Source organism: Clinocottus analis, unplaced genomic scaffold (genome assembly GCF_023055335.1).
Source record: "Clinocottus analis isolate CAN_PGR_092001 unplaced genomic scaffold, fCliAna1.0.p SCAF_48, whole genome shotgun sequence".
NCBI classification, from domain to species: Eukaryota; Metazoa; Chordata; class Actinopteri; order Perciformes; family Cottidae; genus Clinocottus; species Clinocottus analis.
The window spans coordinates 533,920-553,919 of NW_027176205.1; the positions used below are offsets into that span (position 1 = coordinate 533,920).

Here is a 20,000-nt window from a genome sequence, read left to right on the forward strand (position 1 = left end):
AGGGTGCTGTAGTGATGCAGGGTGCTGTAGGGATGCAGGGTGCTGTAGGGATGCAGGGTGCTGTAGGGATGCAGGGTGCTGTAGTGATGCAGGGTGCTGTAGTGATGCAGGGTGCTGTAGGGATGCAGGGTGCTGTAGGGATGCAGGGTGCTGTAGGGATGCAGGGTGCCAGACCCAGTGCAGCGGGCCATCTGGTCTGTTGCCTCTTCCTCCTCCTCCTCATCGTCAGCATTCCTTCCTCAGCGAGTCGTTACCTGCAGCTGAAGAGACGAGCTGCACTTCCTGTTTACAGCTTCTTCTTATTGGATTATTTTACACAGGAACACTGAAACAAAGTTGAGATATCACAACTTTTACAAGTTGATGACAGGAAACAAGGCGATTTTATTAAAAATGTAATATATATATATATATATATAATAGATATACATATATATGTATATATATATATATATATATATATATATATATATATATATAATAGATATACATATATATTATATATATATATATATAATTTTAAGTTGTGATTATTATATTTTTTTAATATATAAAATAATTGAGGTGCAATATTAGACAGTTATTGCTGTGATTGAAACGTGTAGAAAATAAAAACGTTTTGTTTTCGTCTCACACGACGCGTTCAAGGTCTGTGGAAAGATGAGACGCCGACGATGAACCTTCTGTTACCGTAACGACCGTGACTCAGCCCGATGACATCATCGCCGTGAGGTCATCGTCCTGTTGGGCAGCGAGAGGATTAAACCTACGGCTTTAATCCGGACGGGCCAGTGGATTAGGGTGTGTGTGTGTGTGTGTGTGTGTGTGTGTGTGTGTGTGTGTGTGTGTGTGTGTGTGTGCGCCATGCTGCTGGCCTACAAAACCATCATCCCCCTTTTTTCTTTCCCTCCTCCTCCCTGTGAGAGCTCTCGTTTGATTGGTCCAGCCTCCTGTCACGACGTCACACTGAGGTCGATATCTTATGACATTAAGATGTTCATCCTGCAAAACGTGTCCGTTTACGCTCGTTACAATGCGCGAAAGATTTCAAAAAAAGTTCCGTCTTCAGAGGAAAATGTATTGTGAAATATTTTTGTGAAAAAAATATATTTGTACCTGTTGTTATATTTCAGGTGCACCGGCCCTTTAAGAGAAATACTAACCCTAACTCCTGAAGTCTGCTCACATGAAGCATAGACTTCTATGCAAACCACAGGAGTCGCCCCTGGTGGTCAGGAGAGAGAATGCAGCTCTAACACGTGAAGCATAGACTTCTATACAACCAGAGGAGTCGCCCCCTGGTGGTCAGGAGAGAGAATGCAGCTCTAACACGTGAAGCATAGACTTCTATACAACCAGAGGAGTCGCCCCCTGGTGGTCAGGAGAGAGAATGCAGCTTTAACACATGAAGCATAGACTTCTATACAACCAGAGGAGTCTGGACTCCGTCACAGATTTAACGTCTAAATTTAAGCTTCTTCCATTAAATATTAGCGAGTGTGAAGATAAATGAAGCAAAGCCTGAGAGTCATCAGGACCGAGAGCTCGAGTGAGACGGTGCAACGGGAAAGCACCTATAGGGTCAAGCACCTGTAGGGTCAAAGGTCAAAGCACCTGTAGGGTCAAAGCACCTGTGGGGTCAAAGGTCAAAGCACCTGTAGGGTCAAAGCACCTGTAGGGTCAAAGGTCAAAGCACCTGTAGGGTCAAAGCACCTGTAGGGTCAAAGGTCAAAGCACATGTAGGCTCAAAGCACCTTTAGGGTCAAAGGTCAAAGCACCTGTAGGGTCAAAGCACCTGTAGGGTCAAAGGTCAAAGCACCTGTGGGGTCAAAGGTCATCGAGATATTAAAGTCTCAGCGATGACCTGACGGATGGACATTGATAACAATAATAATATATGTATTATTATTATTTAAAAAATAAAACATGTTTATTTATTTGTAAACAATAACACAGCTGTGAGCGTGCGACCGGAGGATTTACTGCTAGACGTCGATGAGAGAGGGTTGGCCATGACTCACAGTGTGTGTGTGTGTGTGTACACAGTGTGTGTCAGCGTCTAAAAGGTGTATCCCCACCCCAACTACACACATTTTCACTCTCACTCTATTTCTGGTCACATTCCAACCTGATGACTTCAGGCCAGAAACAGGAAAGCCTGTGTGTGTGTGTGTGTGTGTGTGTGTGTGTGTGTGTGTGTGGGTGGGTGTGTGTGTGTGTGTGTGTGTGTGTCTGTTTCTGTGTGTCTGTCTGTGTGTGTCTTCATGTGTGTTCGTGTGTGTGTGTCTGTGTGTGTGTGAGTCTCTTCATTGTCTGGTGATGGAGTCTCTCTCTCCCGTCTGGAGGAAACTGCATCATAATGATAACAGAGAGGGAGACAATGGGTTCAACACACACACACACACACACACGCACGCACGCACGCATACGCACACACACACACTCATTGTGTGGCTCGGAGGTCGAGGGTTCAGCCTGATAGTTTCCAGAGTTTCTGAAATTATTAAAAAAATATGGAACAATGCAGACGCCTTTCTGAGCTCTGTCTCTTCTTCCTGAAATTAAGAAGAAGAAGAAGATGATGATGATGATGATGATGGTGACAATGAAGATGAATCAATGTTACAAATTAAATTAAACTCTTGCTCATATGACATCATGCGTCATGTTAATAGATAAACATGATATAAAGGTCACTAATAACCAGAGGTCTGGTAATTCGCGGCTAGGTGGCGCCACCGTGTGTCTGCGGGCCTGCATGGCGCTGAGGATCCACCGCTACGGGGCGCCGCGTGGCTCAGAATAGTCAGCTGCGCGATGACACCGGAAACAGCTTCACAGTGTACATTCCAGCGTCATTATTTATCATCGTGGATGAAGTGGAAAAAATACGTCTGAAAGGAGAGAATATAGATTAGAAAAAACAATATGTTTTATTATCATTATAATCTAAATAATATTAATAGCACAAATAATTATATAAATATTTATAATGATGATAACAATAATCATAATAACAATAAGAATACTCATGAATATATTTATAAATGTCTTTAATACAACCTAAACGAAATTTAAGAACGTATTAAATAAAATATAATAATGATAATATTGTTTTTTCGATCAGCGTCAGTTTTATTTTGTAAAGCTAACCGGAAGTCTTCTTGTTCTTCATCGCTAGTTGTCACAACAACCGTCGGTCCGCCCTCCACCTCCACCCGTCATCCATCCGCATGCAGCCCGTCTCTCCCTGAGGCTCCACCCGGCATCCAGACGGTGTTCGTCGGCCTGAAACCAGGAGGAACCGCCTGGAGGAGACTTTGATGGTCGCGAGCGCTGAAGAGAGGATCATCGCTTCCGGTCGCGACCGTTAGTCCGTCACGTGACCACCGGTCGTTTCCGTTAAACAGACTTCACGACGGGTGAGAAGATAACACGTGTTGAGATGTTTCATTTTAAAATGTTTTAATTTGTAATGTTGTAATGTAAAAAAAAAAATGTTTACATGTTGTTGCATTATTCTCTACATAACTTTGTGATATTACGAGTGATATAACCTGGTCTCTAACTAGTAACACAACCTGACTTATTAACTAGGGACACTACTGGACTTATTAACTAGTGATATTACCTGATCCTTAACTGGTAACACTACCTGACTGTTAACTAGTAACACTACCTGACTTAACTAGTAACACTACCTGACTGTTAACTAGTAACTCTACCTGACTGTTAACTAGTAACTTAACCCTTTGTGTCCAGTCTACTCCCTAACTTAAACTCTCCTCACAAAGATGTTGACATGGATCCCATTGCCCATCCTTCCCATTGCCATGCACCTCTCTCTCTCTCTCTCTCTCTCTCTCTCTTTCTCTCTCTCTCTCTCTCTCTCTCTCTCTCTCTTTCTCTTTCTCTCTCTCTCTCTCTCTCTCTCTCTTAGGTAACATTGAGAATTTGAGGCTTTATGGGACAAAGTTCTCCTGTTTCTAAACTAAAGCCTCCAGGAAGCAGAGAGAGAGAGAGAGAGAGAGAGAGAGAGAGAGAGAGAGAGAGAGAGAGAGAGAGAGAGAGAGAGAGAGAGAGAGAGAAGCAGCTAGTTGCACAGAGGCAGAGCAAACATCAGTGCAGGAGGGGCGTGCACGGATCTAGATAGGTAGAACTGTAACGCCCTGTGTGTGTGTGTGCGTGTGTGTGTGCGTGAGTGTGTGTGTGTGCGTGCGTGTGTGTGTGTGTGTGTGTGTGTGTGTGCGTGCGTGCGTGCGTGTGTGCGCGTGTGTGTGTGTGTGTGTCTTCCTCTCTCTATCTGTTGGGTACAAACAGCCACAGCTTCCTGTTCTGCCTCCTCTCAGTGAAGCTAATGCTAACGCTAACATCCTCTGGAAGCCGCAAGCTGCAGATGAACCACAGAGACCAGACCACACACCCAGCTCTGAAGAGAGAGAGAGAGAGAGAGGGAGGGGGGTAGAGAGAGAGAGAGAGAGAGAGAGAGAGAGAGAGAGAGAGAGAGAGAGAGAGAGAGAGAGAGAGAGAGAGAGAGAGAGAGAGAGAGAGAGGGAGAGAGAGAGAGAGAGCTAATCAGAACACTCCGACCAATCAGACGGCTCATCTTAAGACGCCCATTGCGTAACTACTGAGCGTACACGCACACACACGCACACACACACACGCACACACACACACACACACGCACACGCACACACACACACACGGCAGCTGAGCTCTGCTTCTGTTTGGACTACAACTCTTTCTCTCAGGAGTTTCCTTTCGTAAAGGTGGTGTCTTCACTGAGGTACTGTGTGTGTGTGTGTGTGTGTCTGTGTGTGTGTGTGTGTGTGTGGGGAAGAGAGGGGGGGCGCGAGGGGTGAGCAGCAGGAAGACTCCTGTAGATTAGTTGGATTACAGATTAACTAAAAGAGCTCCAACCTGTCATTGTCAACGTTGTATTTTATGTCTGTGTCATCATTGATGATGATGATGATGATGATGATGACGTAGTGATGTGTGTGTTGCTGTCGCCCTCAGGCATGTCTCGCAGGAGTTCTCGCCTCCTGTCCGGAGGTTACTACAACTCAGAGGATGACTCTGACTCCAGCAGCGTGATGAACGTCTCCTACCGAGAGAACCTGGTCAAGTACGTGTGTGTGTCTGTGTGTGTGTGTGTGTGTCTGTTTGTGTGAGTGTCTGTGTGTTTGTTTGTGTGTGTGTCTGTCTCTGTGTGTTTGTCTGATTTAGAAGCGGGTAATGATGAGCGACCTTTGACCTCTCCCTCCTCTTGGCGTCATCATCAGGATCTTCAAGAAGAAGGCGGGGCCTCGTAGGACCGGCTCCCGGACCCCCAGCAGAGCCGGAAGCGGGTTCCTGGAGCCCGAGCCGCTGGCGCCTGCAGGCCGGCCCAAGGGTAAAGAGACGCCCTTTACCTGTAGTTAACCCGGTGGTTAACCTGGTGGTTAACCCTGTGGTTAATATGTTAACCCTGTGGTTAACATGTTAACCTTCTCTGCTTGATCATACGAGCCTCTCAAGCAGCGCACATGAGTCTGTGACTGAAACATGATGTGTGTGTAAACATAGTAAGCACTTTGTGTTAATATGTGTTTCTATACTCTGCTCAAAGTAGTGACACACAACATGTCACTCATAAAGCACAATACAACATATGGTTTGAGACATTTATTTATATGTATCTACCATTTTATTCATATATTCCACTGCTTTTGTGAACTTAAGACCTTTAGGTAAACAGTTCATCCACATGAATTTAAAAAATGTAGCTTAAATTTGTCAGCTTTAGGGTCATATTATGTGTTTACACTTGTGCCTCAGGACAAGGGCTGAGATTGTTCTGCGATGTTAGATGTGACACATGAGTATGGAACTTACATGCAAAGTGTCTTAAAAGGTGAATTGTAAAATGGAGTAAATGACCTCAGACCCCAGAGGGTCAACGTCTGCTTGATGATTCGTTCACAGCTGGTGTGTTTGTCTCCCTCCTCTCCGCCTGCCAGGCCTGAGTCCGTCTCCGCTGAGCCGGACCGAGACGACCACGAGGTCGCCGCGCTACGCGCCCTACGTCTCCCACGGGGCGACCCCACGACCCCCCCTGACCTCTCTGACCTCTCGGGACCCTCTGACCCGCGGCCTGCCGCCGGCCCGCTTCCCCCCCGGCCCCGGCCACAAGGAGCCGGGGCCGAGCGGCCCGGACAGCTCCGGGTACTCGTCCTCTGAGGGAGGAAGTAGCAGCAGCTCCAGCAGCAGCACCGGGGCTCCCAGTACTGGATACTGGGTCTCAGTCAGCCGGGCCGTCCTGAGGCTAATGGGTGAGAGAGTGTGTGCGTGTATTAGTGTGTGCGTGTATTCAAGTGTGTGCGTGTGTGCATTTATGTGTGTGTATAATCTCATGGTTCTCGTTCGCTGCAGACTCCATGTTCCAGAATGCAGCAGCATTACAGGAATATCTGAAGCATCACACAGATCCAGGTACGGTTTTGTGTGGCGGTGTTGTGTGGTCTCACAGCCGGCTCCCCACCTCATCCTCTCTTCTCGTTCCTTGCAGCCGGCGACCGCGTGATGAAGGCCTGTGCGCTGCTCCTCCTCCTCCTTGTAGCAGCGCTGTGTAAGTGATGCGTCCTGTTGAAGTTAAACACACAGGACAACGCTCAGACCGCTCCGTACTCGCAGAGCTCACTGTGGTCTGTGTGTGTGTGTGTGTTCTTCACACTCTGTGATGTGTGTGGGTGGGTGAGAACGTGTGTGCACATCTGTGTGTGTGTGCTTGTGTGTGTGTGTGTGTGTGTGTGTTATTCTGCACAAAAGACATCAGTTGTAAGGAGCAGCGTTGTCGCGTGCTAATGAAAACCCGCACGCCACACTTTTCTGGCAGCACCCAGCCCTCAGGAAGCTGGTTAGCTGTGACTCCGCCCCCTCAGGAAGCTGGTTAGCTGTGACTCTGCCCCCTTCAGGGAGCTGGTTAGTCTCACTGGGGCTGAATGACTCATCCTCTGTGTTCTGTTCCTCTCGGGTCCTGCAGGCGTTTGGTTCCTCCCTACCTCGACCTCCCTCATCTCTCGCGCGGCCATCTCAACACCCCAGGGTCAGCCGGTTCTCCCTGCTGCCACGCCTCTCCTTCCTCCTGCTCTTTCTCCTCATCGCATGGTGGTAGGGCCGATCTTCTTCACCTTATTCAGATCCTCAAAGTTTTTCCCTCTTGAGTCTTTATTCAATTATTTACATTTTGCAGAACGAGACTACGAGGAACTCCTTCTTTTGTCTTACATGTGTTTATTCTGTTTTGCTTCTTTTAAATAAAGTTATCTTGCTAAAAAACACTTTAATATCGCAGATCTAATCGTTACTAAACATGAATATAAATACAAAACCTCATAATTAATCAAAATGTTTGTGTCCCTCCAGGATCCTGCTGTCGTGTCTGCTGCTGTGGACGAGAGGATACGACACGTGCTGGTAGAACTTCTGCTATTTAAAATGAGAAATGACCTTTCTGTCCTCTCAAGTACCGATTGTCCTCGCAAGTACCGATTGTCCTCGCAAGTACCGATAGTCCTCGCAGGTAAAGATAGTCCTCGCAGGTAAAGATAGTCCTCGCAGGTAAAGATAGTCCTCGCAGGTAAAGATAGTCCTCGCAGGTAAAGATGGTCCTCGCAGATAAAGATGGTCCTCGCAAGTAAAGATAGTCCTCGCAGGTAAAGATGGTCCTCGCAAGTAAAGATAGTCCTCGCAGGTACAGATGGTCCTCGCAGGTAAACATGGTCCTCGCAGGTACCGATGGTCCTCGCAAGTACCGATAGTCCTCGCAGGTAAAGATAGTCCTCGCAGGTAAAGATGGTCCTCGCAAGTACAGATAGTCCTCGCAAGTACAGATAGTCCTCGCAGGTAAAGATGGTCCTCGCAAGTAAAGATAGTCCTCGCAGGTACAGATAGTCCTCGCAGGTACAGATGGTCCTCACAGGTACCGATGGTCCTCGCAGGTAAAGATGGTCCTCGCAGGTACCGATGGTCCTCGCAGGTACTGATGGTCCTCGCAAGTACTGATAGTCCTCGCAGGTAAAGATAGTCCTCGCAGGTAAAGATGGTCCTCGCAAGTACAGATAGTCTTCGCAGGTAAAGATGGTCCTCGCAAGTAAAGATAGTCCTCGCAGGTACAGATGGTCCTCGCAGGTACAGATGGTCCTCGCAGGTAAAGATGGTCCTCGCAGGTAAAGATGGTCCTCGCAGGTACCGATGGTCCTCGCAAGTACCGATGGTCCTCGCAGGTAAAGATAGTCCTCGCTAGTACCGATTGTCCTCGCAAGTACCGATGGTCCTCGCAAGTTCCGATAGTCCTCGGTAGTACCGATAGTCCTCGGTAGTACCGATAGTCCTCGCTAGTACCGATGGTCCTCGCAAGTACCGATAGTCCTCGGTAGTACCGATAGTCCTCGCTAGTACCGATGGTCCTCACAGGTAAAGATAGTCCTCGCAAGTACCGATTGTCCTCTTTAGAACGTCTTCTGTTTGTTTCAGGCGGAGCAGGAGCTGAAGCGGCAGCAGCTGTTGTCTCAGGTGAGTCAATAACAACAACAACAACATCTAGTGGTGGTGATGGGAACTAAAGACGATACACATTTATTTTCTTATCTTTCTATTCTTTCCTATTTTCTTTTGGTATCCCTCCTTTCCTCTTTTTTTCTTGTCTTTCTTTCCCCTCCTCTCCTTTCTCTTGTTTTGTCCTGTAACTTCTATCTGAAACAGCGTTTCAGCTCCTCGGTCCAGCTGTGTCAGCATGGCTGCATGTAATCTCAGTAGAAAGGGTTCTTGTGCTGATTCCTGTCCACGCAGGGTTCTGAGCTCACGTCCCAAAATGTTTCCATCCAGCCAAAAGAAAGATCCCTTTCTGTTTCACAGCGCCATCTAGGAGGACATGAGGGGCGTCCTCTTCAGTGAAAGGTCTTCCACTCACTGAGGAAAACAGAAAGGATCTGCTCTGTAAGTTTTTGCTCTTCCTCCCCCAGGTGACGCAGCGGCTCCAGCTGGACCTGCAGGACGTGAGGGCCCGGCTACAGCTGGACTTGCAGGACGCGAGGGCTCGGCTCCAGCTGGACCTGCAGGACGCGAGCGCCCGGCTCGCGGCAGCGAACTCGGACGAGCATCTGCATCTGACGCGAGAGCTCTCCGGTCTGGGCGGGCAGATGGAGGACCACCGGTCCACCGCGACCGTTCTCGGCCTCAGGATCCAGGATCTGGAGGCCCAGAACGCAAAGGTGCAGACGCGGGGCACGGCCGTGAAAAGTCCTTTTGGACTTTCCGTGGCCGTAACGGGACTTCCTGTCTCTCGCAGCTGTCCCAGGAGTGGGCGGTCCTCCGGCTGACTCCGCCCCCACCCGCCCCCGAGGCCTGCGACCCCCCCGTCCAGAAGCAGCTGACCCCAGAGCTCCAGCAGGCGCTGGAGGCGTGGCTCACGGAGCGCCTCGAGGTGGGAGGAGCCTCGTAGACACACGACACGTGACAGCGTTTGTGTGTGTGTGTGTGTGTGTGTGTGTGTGTGACGTGTGTGTGTGTGTGTGTGTGTGTCAGCAGCAGCAGTCTCTCAAACTATCTGATGGAGGAACAAGCTCCGACTGTGGACGGCCGGCAGCTGACAAGATGGCCGACTTTGCTCTGGAGAGTCAAGGTTGGAAACGCCCCCAATATTAAATATTTAACATGTAACATTTAATATTTTACATGTAACATTTAATATTTCATATTAATATTTTACATTTAATATTAACATTTAATATTTAACGAGTGTGTGTGTGTGTGCAGGTGCCAGTGTGATCAGCACCAGGTGTTCAGAGACGTACCGTCTCCGCTCCGCCTGTGTGAGTCTGTTCGGGTTCCCTCTCTGGTTCCCGTCCGAGAGCCCGAGAACCGTCATCCAGGTAGAACCAGTTGACCTTTGACCTCTTTCACCCAGAGGAGCAGCGTGTGTGATGTCTTCATGCTTGACTTGGTGGTATCTGACCTCTTCCCCCCCCCCCCCCCCCCCCCCAGGGTTACCCGGTGATGTTACCCGGTAAGTGCTGGGCGTTCCACGGCGCGCGGGGCACCCTGGTGATCGCCCTGTCTCACCCCGTCTTCCCCACCCACGTGACGCTGGACCACCTGCCGCGCTACAACTCGCCCACCGGCCGCATAGACTCCGCCCCCAAAGACTTTGAGGTCTACGTGAGTGTTGGCCGTGTGTTCGAGTCCCCTCCAGTTAGCATCTCTACACCAGACTCCATTCACTAAACCACTGATTTAAGCCCTTGGACCATCAGTATCTCTGTGTGTCAGACCGAATACTTCATCTTGTTTGTAAGAATATTCTTCCTCCTCCTCTTCCTCCTCCTGCAGGGCATGAAGGACGACGTAGAGGAGGGAACCCTGCTGGGTTCCTTCAGGTACGACGAGGAAGGAGAACCCACGCAGACCTTCAGGCTTCCTGTGAGTACGAGCTGTTGATAGACCTGCAGAGTTCTAATGGTTCTAACGCACGTTCTGTGTTCTCCTGCTGCAGAACCGCAGCCATGAGGTTCAGCGCTGTGTGGAGCTGCGTGTGCTCAGTAACTGGGGTCACGTGGAGTACACGTGTCTCTACCGCTTCCGTGTGCACGGAGAGATGCTCACCACGCCATGACTCACAGAGGCGCCATGATGAAGATGGAGATAAAGAAGATGAAGAAGGAGAAGATGATGAAGGAGAAGATGATGGAGAACATGATGATGAAGGAGAAGATGATGATGAAGGAGAAGATGATGAAGGAGAAAAAGAAGAAGAAGGAAAGAAAGAAAGAAAGAAAGATTAATTAAATGTGGTGGTCTGAGGTGCGTTCAGGGCCTTCCTCTTCCTCCTCTCCCTCCTTTTTTCCAAAAGAGTGCCTTTGGACCGACATATGAACATGTGTCTATACAATCTATACATGTATATTGATATGTATACATATCAATATACATGTATATTGATATGTATACATATCAATATACATGTATAGACATATATATATATATATATATATATATATATATATATATATATATATATATTTATATATTTATATGTATACATATAAATAAATATATATATATATATATATGTATACATATAAATATACATGTATATTTATATGTATACATATAAATATACATGTATAGACATATATATATATATATATATATATATACATGTATAGACATATATATACATATATATATATATATATATATATATATATATATATATATATATATATATATATATATATATGTATACATATACATGTATATTTATATGTATACATATAAATATACATGTATAGATATATATATATTTATATGTATACATATAAATAAATATATATATATATATGTATATTTATTTATATGTGTACATATAAATAAATAAATATATATGTATACATATAAATATACATGTATAGATATATATATATATATATATTTATATGTATACATATAAATAAATATATATATATGTATATTTATTTATGTGTACATATAAATAAATATATATGTATACATATAAATATACATGTATATTTACATGCATACATATAAATGTACATGTATATTTATATGTAAACATATAAATATACATGTACACACAGAGTACACACATCCTTTAGTGTTAAAGTGCCATAAATCATAAGAGGTTTTTATTAGTAAATGTACAGAATGAAGATGAAGATGCTTTAAGGAAGTCTTCATCAGCTGACGTCGTCTTTCTTCCAGTGAGTTTCATTCTGAATGACCTTCACTGACCTTCACTGACCTTCACTGACCTTCACTGACCTTCACTGACCTTCAGTGACCTTCACTGACCTTCAGTGACCTCTAGCTGGTTCAGAGGAGAGCTGATGATGAGTTTACTAAAAGTTTATTATGTACAACGTGAAGCTTCTGCTTCCTCAAAGAGTTTTTAATATAATAAATATCATGAAATATTCAGAGGACAAATATTCAGAAATATTCAGCTCGGATCAGCTTTTAAATGCAGGAAACAAACATCAGGAATTATTTATTAGATTCTATTTTTTTTATATATTTGCAAGGTAAATTAATTTCTAGTGTTTAACAAGATGAGTTGGGTACGCACAATATTATGATCTTTCAGTCTTTATGATTTTTAAGCACTTTTTCGGTCTGAAAAAAATATTTTTTATGCAAATGAAGTCAAATGTGATGACTCGGTACGATGTGCTTTAATATCTGGTGAAGGACGCAAGTTCACTCCTATAATCAATCGCTTCATCAATAACTTCCTGTTCTCTGATTCAATAAATATGATGAAAACACATTGTTTCATTTACCTTAAAGTCTTTTTACAAACCTTGATGTCAGGAAATGTTTTAATACAGAAGATATCATAATGTCTGAATCACTAGTTACTGTTTACTGGTGACTAGTTACAGTTTACTGGTGACTAGTTACTAATCAATAGTTACTATTTACTAACCACTAGTTACTGATGACTAGTTACTAATCACGAGTTTCTGTTTACTAGTGACTAATCAATAATCATTCGTTACTGTTTACTAGTGACTAGTTGTTGTTTACTAGTGGCTAGTCACTCATCACTAGTTACTGTTTACTAGTGACTAGTTACTAATCACAAGTTACTATTTACTATTCACCCATCATTAGTGACTGTTTACTAGTGACTATTTCCTACTCACTAGTTACTGTTTACTAGTGACTAGTTACTGTTTACTAGTCGCCAATCATTAGTTACTATTTACTAGTGACTATTTCCTACTCACTAGTTACTATTTACTAGTGACTAGTTACTACTCACTAGTTACTGTTTACTAGTGACTAGTTCAGGGGTGGGCAATTTCTTTCCCAGGGGGCCGCATGATGAGCAGAAAACATTGCGGAGGACCAGCAGCCTGAACTCATTCATGTCCTCTCCGCTGTGTCTGGCAGGACCCAGCATGCAGTTCAGTGGTGTATTTAATAAATGTGAAACCATGAGGTTCTTATCCCGACAGCTCAGCAGCTCCACTCACTGGAGCTCAGGCTGCAGCTGAGGGAAGTGAACCTTACTGCCTGTTAATGTGTGTGGCAATGCGGTTAGTCACCAGTAACCAGTTGACTTCATGGGAATATTAGTAATATCAGTAATACTAGTAATCCTGACAAAGTGTGTCGTCTAGTTATGACTTAAGTTTAGGAAAACATTTACTTATAAACTTTATTTATAAACTTTATTTTTAATCTTTATTATAAACTTTATTCATAATATTTGTCGTGTTTCTCTGTGACTTTGTCCTCCAGTGTTGCGTAACTCCTTCAGACGTTCATCACGACGCTTTGAGGCTGAGTGTTTAGTGGTGTGTGTGTGTGTGTGTGTGTGTGTGTGTGTGATGGTGTGTGTGTGTGTGTGTGTGTGTGTGTGTGTGTGTGTGTGTGTGTGTGTGTGTGTGTGTGATGGTGTGTGTGAGTGGTGTGTGTGTGTGTGTGTGTGTGTGTGTGTGTGTGATGGTGTGTGTGTGTGTGTGTGTGTGTGATGGTGTGTGTGTGTGTGTGAGTGGTGTGTGTGTGTGTGTGTGTGTGTGTGTGTGTGTGTGTGATGGTGTGTGTGTGTGTGTGTGTGTGTGATGGTGTGTGTGTGTGTGTGAGTGGTGTGTGTGTGTGTGTGTGTGTGTGATGGTGTGTGTGTGTGTGTGTGATGGTGTGTGTGATGGTGTGTGTGTGTGTGTGATGGTGTGTGTGTGTGTGTGTGTGTGTGTGTGTGATGGTGTGTGTGTGTGTGTGTGTGTGTGTGTGTGATGGTGTGTGTGTGTGTGTGATGGTGTGTGTGTGTGTGTGTGTGTGTGTGAGTGGTGTGTGTGTGTGTGTGTGTGTGTGTGAGTGGTGTGTGTGTGTGTGTGTGTGTGTGTGTGTGTGTGTGATGGTGTGTGTGTGTGTGTGTGTGTGTGTGTGTGTGGTGACCTTGAGATGTTGTTGTTCTCCTGCTGTAACTTCTTGCGTTTCATTTCTCTTCAGCTTCTGTTGCATCAGCTGTTGACTGAAGAGCTGCGTTGCATCACAGATGAAGGTTCTGCTGCTGGAGACACGCCCCCGAGGAACGGATCCTTTATGCTGAGAGGAGAACAATACGGAACAATGCAGAACGACACAGAACAATGCAGAACGTCTTCATGTTCACTCACACCATCGCTGCAGGCCGCTATGAACTCTGGGAGCCCTGAAGGCAAAGACAGAGTCTCCTTCACACGTGAAACCCAAAGCCAGAGAAGGAGACGAGGAGCCGAGGAGACGAGGAGACGAGGAGACGAGGAGACGAGGCCCCGCGGCATGACCTCCCCTCTGGGCCGTCGCATCCCGACCCTCCAATCGCAGCAGACTGTGTGCTGCTCTGCGGTCCAATCACAGCGCGGGTTTGGACCCCGCGTCCAGCAGACAGAGAGCCGGCGTCCCGTCAGTTCGGTTCTTAAGCCGCCGGCTCAGCCGGGACACGAGCAGCTCTGAGGAGCCGCTGAGCCGACAGAAGAGAAGGACTCGCAGCAGCCGCAGGGCCACCACGTGTGTGTCGGTGGAAGATAGAAGAGATACTTCCTGTATTATCACTTTTCACCTTGTGGTGAAACGGTACCAGCGCCGCTGCAAACTTCTGGAGTTTCCGTAAGTACTTCACCTTAAGTCACTTTATTATTCATGTTTTTAAACCATAGTTATCTTCCCACCAGCGGTACGGTCATTCAGGAATTCAAATGAAGGGAAACGACCACGTGGTTGAGGAGATAATTATGGAAACGTTTAAAGAAAATGTTTTTTCCTTTTTTTGTCCGAGAATAGGCCCCGCCCCCAAGATTCAGGTCCAAGCAGCTCGATTCTGAGCCGAAAAACACGATTTCTGGACTGGAAATGCTTGAAAACATGTCAATGCTTGTGTTTATGGTGATTATTGTTAGATGCTTTAGGTCTTCATCTTTCTAAAGAGGGGCAGTATTACTCTGTTGCATGATGGGAAGGCACCGAAGATACAATTTAAAAAACTCGAGGAGCGATCGAGGAGCCGTTCTTGATCTTGATCATAATTGATTTATTTTTAATTTAAAGGCAAAGAGTTGCAGATTGGTTAGATGGACAGCGGTGTGCGTCCACATGGAGGTCACATGACCTGTAGCGCTCTCGTCCCCTCACTGGCGGTCAACAGGTTTAAAGATGGAACAGGTGATCTGAACTAACTTCTCCTTCCCATCAGCGCTCCTTCCTCCAGCATGTTCAACGCCACCCTCCCCCCCGGCCCGCCGCCCTGGTACCAGTTCCCCGTGTGCGCCGCGTCCCCCTGGGCCTTCGTCTTCTACTTCGGGGTCAAGGTGTTCAACCTGGCCGTGGGCGCGCCCTGCAACGCGCTAGTGGTGTGGCGCATCGCCGCCGGGAAGACCGACGCGTCCACCTCGGACATCTTCTTCTTCAACCTGGCCCTGCTGGACGTGTACTTCTGCCTCATGACGCCGGTGGACATGGCCAACCGGCTGCTGCTGGACGACCCGCGCCTCTGGTTCCTCCAGAGGTTCGCCTACGGGGTCAAGGACCTCGCGCCGCTGTTCCTGGTGAGTCACCATGTCACAGACATCACCACGTCACAGACATCACCATGTCACAAACATCACCACGTCACAGACATCACCATGTCACAGACATCACCACGTCACAGACATCACCATGTCACAGACATCACCACGTCACAAACATCACCACGCCACAAACATCACCATGTCACAGACATCACCACGTCACAGACATCACCACGTCACAGACATCACCACGTCACAAACATCACCACGTCACAGACATCACCATGTCACAGACATCACCACGTCACAGACATCACCATGTCACAAACATCACCACGTCACAAACATCACCATGTCACAGACATCACCACGTCACAGACATCACCACGTCACAAACATCACCACGCCACAGACATCACCACGTCACAGACATCACCACGTCACAAACATCACCACGTCACAGACATCACCACGTCACAGACATCACCACGTCACAGACATCACCATGTCACAAACATCACCACGTCACAAACATCACCACGTCACAGACATCACCACGTCACAAACATCACCACGTCACAGACATCACCACGTCACAAACATCACCACGTCACAGACATCACCACGTCACAAACTTCACCACGTCACAGACATCACCACGTCACAGACATCACCACGTCACAGACATCACCACGTCACAGACATCACCATGTCACAGACATCACCACGTCACAAACATCACCACGTCACAGACATCACCACGTCACAGACATCACCATGTCACAAACATCACCACGTCACAAACATCACCACGTCACAGACATCACCACGTCACAAACTTCACCACGTCACAGACATCACCACGTCACAGACATCACCATGTCACAAACATCACCATGTCACAGACATCACCATGTCACAGACATCACCATGTCACAAACATCACCACGTCACAAACATCACCACGTCACAGACATCACCACGTCACAAACTTCACCACGTCACAGACATCACCATGTCACAGACATCACCATGTCACAGACATCACCATGTCACAGACATCACCACGTCACAGACATCACCATGTCACAGACATCACCATGTCACAGACATCACCATGTCACATGCGGGGCTTCTGGTCTACACTGTAAAAAACACTTTGAGGGTCAACGAGTTGCAGCAGCTAAAAGATCTGATTTCACATAAATGATGAAAAACATTAACGGGACTTTTCATGAAAGCTTTTGCAGTGAAACTTTTATTTTACAGTTTTATCCTGAATTATTACTTAATCACTTGCTATTATCAAACACCTTCAATAAAGTGATGTCACTTAAAGTTTTACAGTGAAACTTTTACAGATTCATCCTGAATTTTTAGGACCTACATGAATTTGTAATTACTGAAAGCAGTAAAAATACTGTAAAAAGGAAACTGTCCCCCCCCAGGTGTGCATCTGCCTGGACCGCTACGTGGCCGTGGTCCACCCGCTGCTCTTCACCGGTATCCGGGACAACCGGATCCGCGTGGGCGTGTCCGTGGCGGTGTGGGGCCTCGTCCTGGCGTACGGCCTCACCAAGTGCATCCTGGGAGTCATGAGCGTCAACGAGGTGTTCGGCGGCGTGATCCTGTTCGCCCTGGCCGTCATGGTGTTCTGCAACGCGGCGGTGGTGTGGGCGCTGCGGCGCTCGGTGGCGGGGAAGGAGGCGCTGCACCCGGTGAAGAGGCGGGCGCTGCGCACCGTGCTGGTGGTGCTCGCCATCGTGGTGGCCAACTACCTGCCGCCCGTGGCGCTCATGCCCTTCGCGTCCTACTACTCGTTCGTGGCGTTCCGCTGCCAGATCAGCGTCAGCGTGTTCTCCATCATGGACCTGAGCTGCAGCGTGGAGCCGCTCCTCTTCATCACCAAGACGAAGGCCGGCGGCGCGGGCGCCGGATGCTGCGGGCGCCGCGCGGGCGTGAAGGAGCTCGACGTCAACGTGTGAAACGCTAAGAAACGCTCACGAAGGGTTAAAGGACCAAACTACAACATCAAGATTAAAGATGCAAACTTTTAATGTTCATTAAAGGTTTTGAAACTTTTATTTTACAGATTTATCCTGAATTATGACAATCAAACATTAAATTAAACACCTACATGAATTTATGTCTTTATTTTTTTTACAGTGAAAGTGTTAGAGTTAGTGTGTGTGTGCATGTGCGTGTGTGTCAGATCAACCACACAATGTGTTAATATTAAACATGAGACTAATAGTAACAATCCAGCATTAACACAACTACACATAAATACATTTTTCAACATAAAAATGTATTTTTCACTCAGCACGTGAACCATGTGACTGAAAACTTTATTTAAAAAAAAATACAACAGTTTTACCAATATGTTTTACCATTCTGATCAATTAATAAAACAACACTTAATATGTCAAATAAACAAACTATTTGTAGACATTATTGGCTTTAAGTTACATTCCTAAATGAATGTATGAATCTGAAGAATCACTCGTTTCTGACCTTCTGAGCGTCGGCTCTCACTGAGTTTAAACATCTCAACTTATTCAGAGTCCAGAGGCACTAAATCATCTCAGCTCCAGACGTCTCTTTATGAAATCATCCCTTCGTTTCTCAGACGTGAGCCACATGTGGTCATGTGACCTCTGAGCGCATTAACTCTGAGTCACTTGGCGGTGCAGCGCCTCCAGGCTCTCCTCGCTGGCTTCGGGCCCGTCCTCTGAGGTCACGTATCCGGGGTACGTGGGGTGGAAGCGGGGCGGCGCCGGCGGCTCCGGGGCGGCGGCGGGCGGGAACAGGGGGATGAGCTTGGCGTGAGCGTAGTCGATCTCGAAGCCCTCGAAGATCAGGCCCGTCCCCCAGGAGCCCAGGCCCTCCTCCAGGAGCGCCGCCGCCCTGCGGGCCGCCAGCACCAGCGCCTCATAGTCGTCCCGCCGCAGCCGGAACACGTCCGAGGTCAGAGGCCGGCGCGGGACGAGCACGGTGAAGCCGGGCGAGTTGGGGAACGGGGTGAGGAAGGCCACGTGGGCCTCGTCCTCCCACACCCGCCACTGCTGGCGCTCCTCCCCGCGGACGATGCGCGGGAACAGGCCCGGGTCGGCCGGGTCGGCCCCGAGGAAGGTGAGGTCGGGCGGTGCGCCGGGCAGCGGCAGCGCCGCCCGGATCCGGGTCTGGACCTCGGTGAGGCGGGCGTCGCTCCAGCGCGGGGCGGTCCTGGAGGTGCAGTAGCCCGGATCCAGGGCATTGTGCTCCTCTTCACCCGCCAGGTGGGGGCGCCACTCTGCATCCAGGCCGTGCAGAGGGAGGACGCGGATCTGAACACAATGACAGCGTTCATACACGTCTGACCAGCGGCCTTCCACGACTTCAAAATACATTTCCACGACTTCAAAATACATTTCCACGACTTCAAAATACATTTCCACGACTTCAAAATACATTTCCACGACTTCAAAATACATTTCCACGACTTCAAAATACATTTCCACGACTTCAAAATACATTTCCACGACTTCAAAATACATTTCCACGACTTCAAAATACATTTCCACGACTTCAAAATACATTTCCACGACTTTAAACCCTACACGTTCCCTCCCTGGGTCCTAAGTCTCGTCTTGTTGTGATCGTGGGTGAGCTGAACCCAGCATGGAGTTCGGCGGTGTAATGTTGTAAATGTACAATTATTAGTGTTACAAAAAGTGTGTGTCACAAACGGTTGTGTCGTGGTGTTTTACTATGGAGGTAGATTTGTGTCTTTTTTACCAGAACAAATTTCTAGTTTGTAAGTAAATTATCTCCAAATCTTTGCTCTCCAAAAAAAAAAATGCCCCCGAAAAAAAAAACGCTCCAAATAAAGAATGCTCTCAAAAATGAAAATATGCTCTCAAAACAAATTGCCCTCTACAACAAAAAAAAAATTGGTATCCCAAAAAAAATTGCCCCTAAAAAAAAATAAATATTTGATCTCAGAAAAAAAAGCCCTTGAAAAAAAAAATGCTTTCAAAACTAAAATTTGCCCTAAAAAAAAAAATTACCCTGAAAAAGAATATAATTGCCCTAAAAAAAAAAACATTGCTCTCAGAAGATGAAGGGAAAAAATAAAAATAAAATAAATAAATAAAAATAAAAACCCTCGAAAAAAAAAAGAATACTTTCAAAACTAAAATATGCTCTCAAAAAAAATTGGCTCTAAAAAAAAAAAAAAAAATGCAGTGAGCTAACAGTACATGCAGCAGGAAGTGGGGCTGCATGGCAACAGCAGCCTCCATGTTGTTCAACAAAAGAGACTCCACGACACCAACAAACAGAAGTGCTGCTAAATTTAAAATAGCGTTGACAACAGAGCAATGTGATGTCATCTTACCTCAGTGACCTCACATAACCTCCTGTTAGTGTAGTGCAAAGATTGAGATCATTTACTTTGGG

General features: G+C 46.6%; 3 protein-coding genes across 4 annotated transcripts in view; 2 read left to right on the forward strand and 1 right to left on the reverse strand.

Annotated features, from left to right (window-relative positions):
* Positions 1 to 3,174: 3,174 nt before the first annotated feature.
* On the forward strand, positions 3,175 to 10,867 carry sun2 (Sad1 and UNC84 domain containing 2). 2 transcript variants are annotated; one of them, XM_068599553.1, is made up of 16 exons: positions 3,175 to 3,422; positions 5,023 to 5,131; positions 5,289 to 5,398; positions 6,006 to 6,317; positions 6,418 to 6,477; positions 6,554 to 6,613; positions 7,028 to 7,155; positions 7,411 to 7,461; positions 8,521 to 8,559; positions 9,009 to 9,257; positions 9,335 to 9,469; positions 9,571 to 9,667; positions 9,802 to 9,917; positions 10,030 to 10,203; positions 10,375 to 10,464; positions 10,538 to 10,867. In XM_068599553.1, the coding sequence occupies exons 2-16, from the start codon at positions 5,025 to 5,027 to the stop codon at positions 10,655 to 10,657; spliced, it is 1,848 nt and encodes a 615-aa protein (XP_068455654.1). In that variant the 5' UTR covers positions 3,175 to 3,422; positions 5,023 to 5,024; the 3' UTR covers positions 10,658 to 10,867. The 2 variants fall into 2 exon arrangements, with proteins under 2 accessions (XP_068455654.1, XP_068455655.1); XM_068599554.1 differs by having other exon boundaries at positions 9,574 to 9,667.
* Positions 10,868 to 15,260: 4,393 nt separating this feature from the next.
* Positions 15,261 to 17,545, forward strand: LOC137801998 (G-protein coupled receptor 4). The gene is made up of 2 exons (XM_068599494.1): positions 15,261 to 15,596; positions 17,009 to 17,545. Exons 1-2 carry the CDS (start codon positions 15,261 to 15,263, stop codon positions 17,543 to 17,545), a joined length of 873 nt encoding a protein of 290 aa, XP_068455595.1.
* Positions 17,546 to 17,664: 119 nt separating this feature from the next.
* The window catches only part of LOC137801999 (uncharacterized), a 4,377-nt gene continuing 2,041 nt past the window's right edge, over positions 17,665 to 20,000 (reverse strand). The window contains exon 3 of the mRNA XM_068599495.1: positions 17,665 to 18,886. Within this exon, the coding sequence (XP_068455596.1) occupies positions 18,227 to 18,886 (660 nt within the window). The 3' untranslated portion in view covers positions 17,665 to 18,226. The remainder of the gene's footprint in view (positions 18,887 to 20,000) is intronic.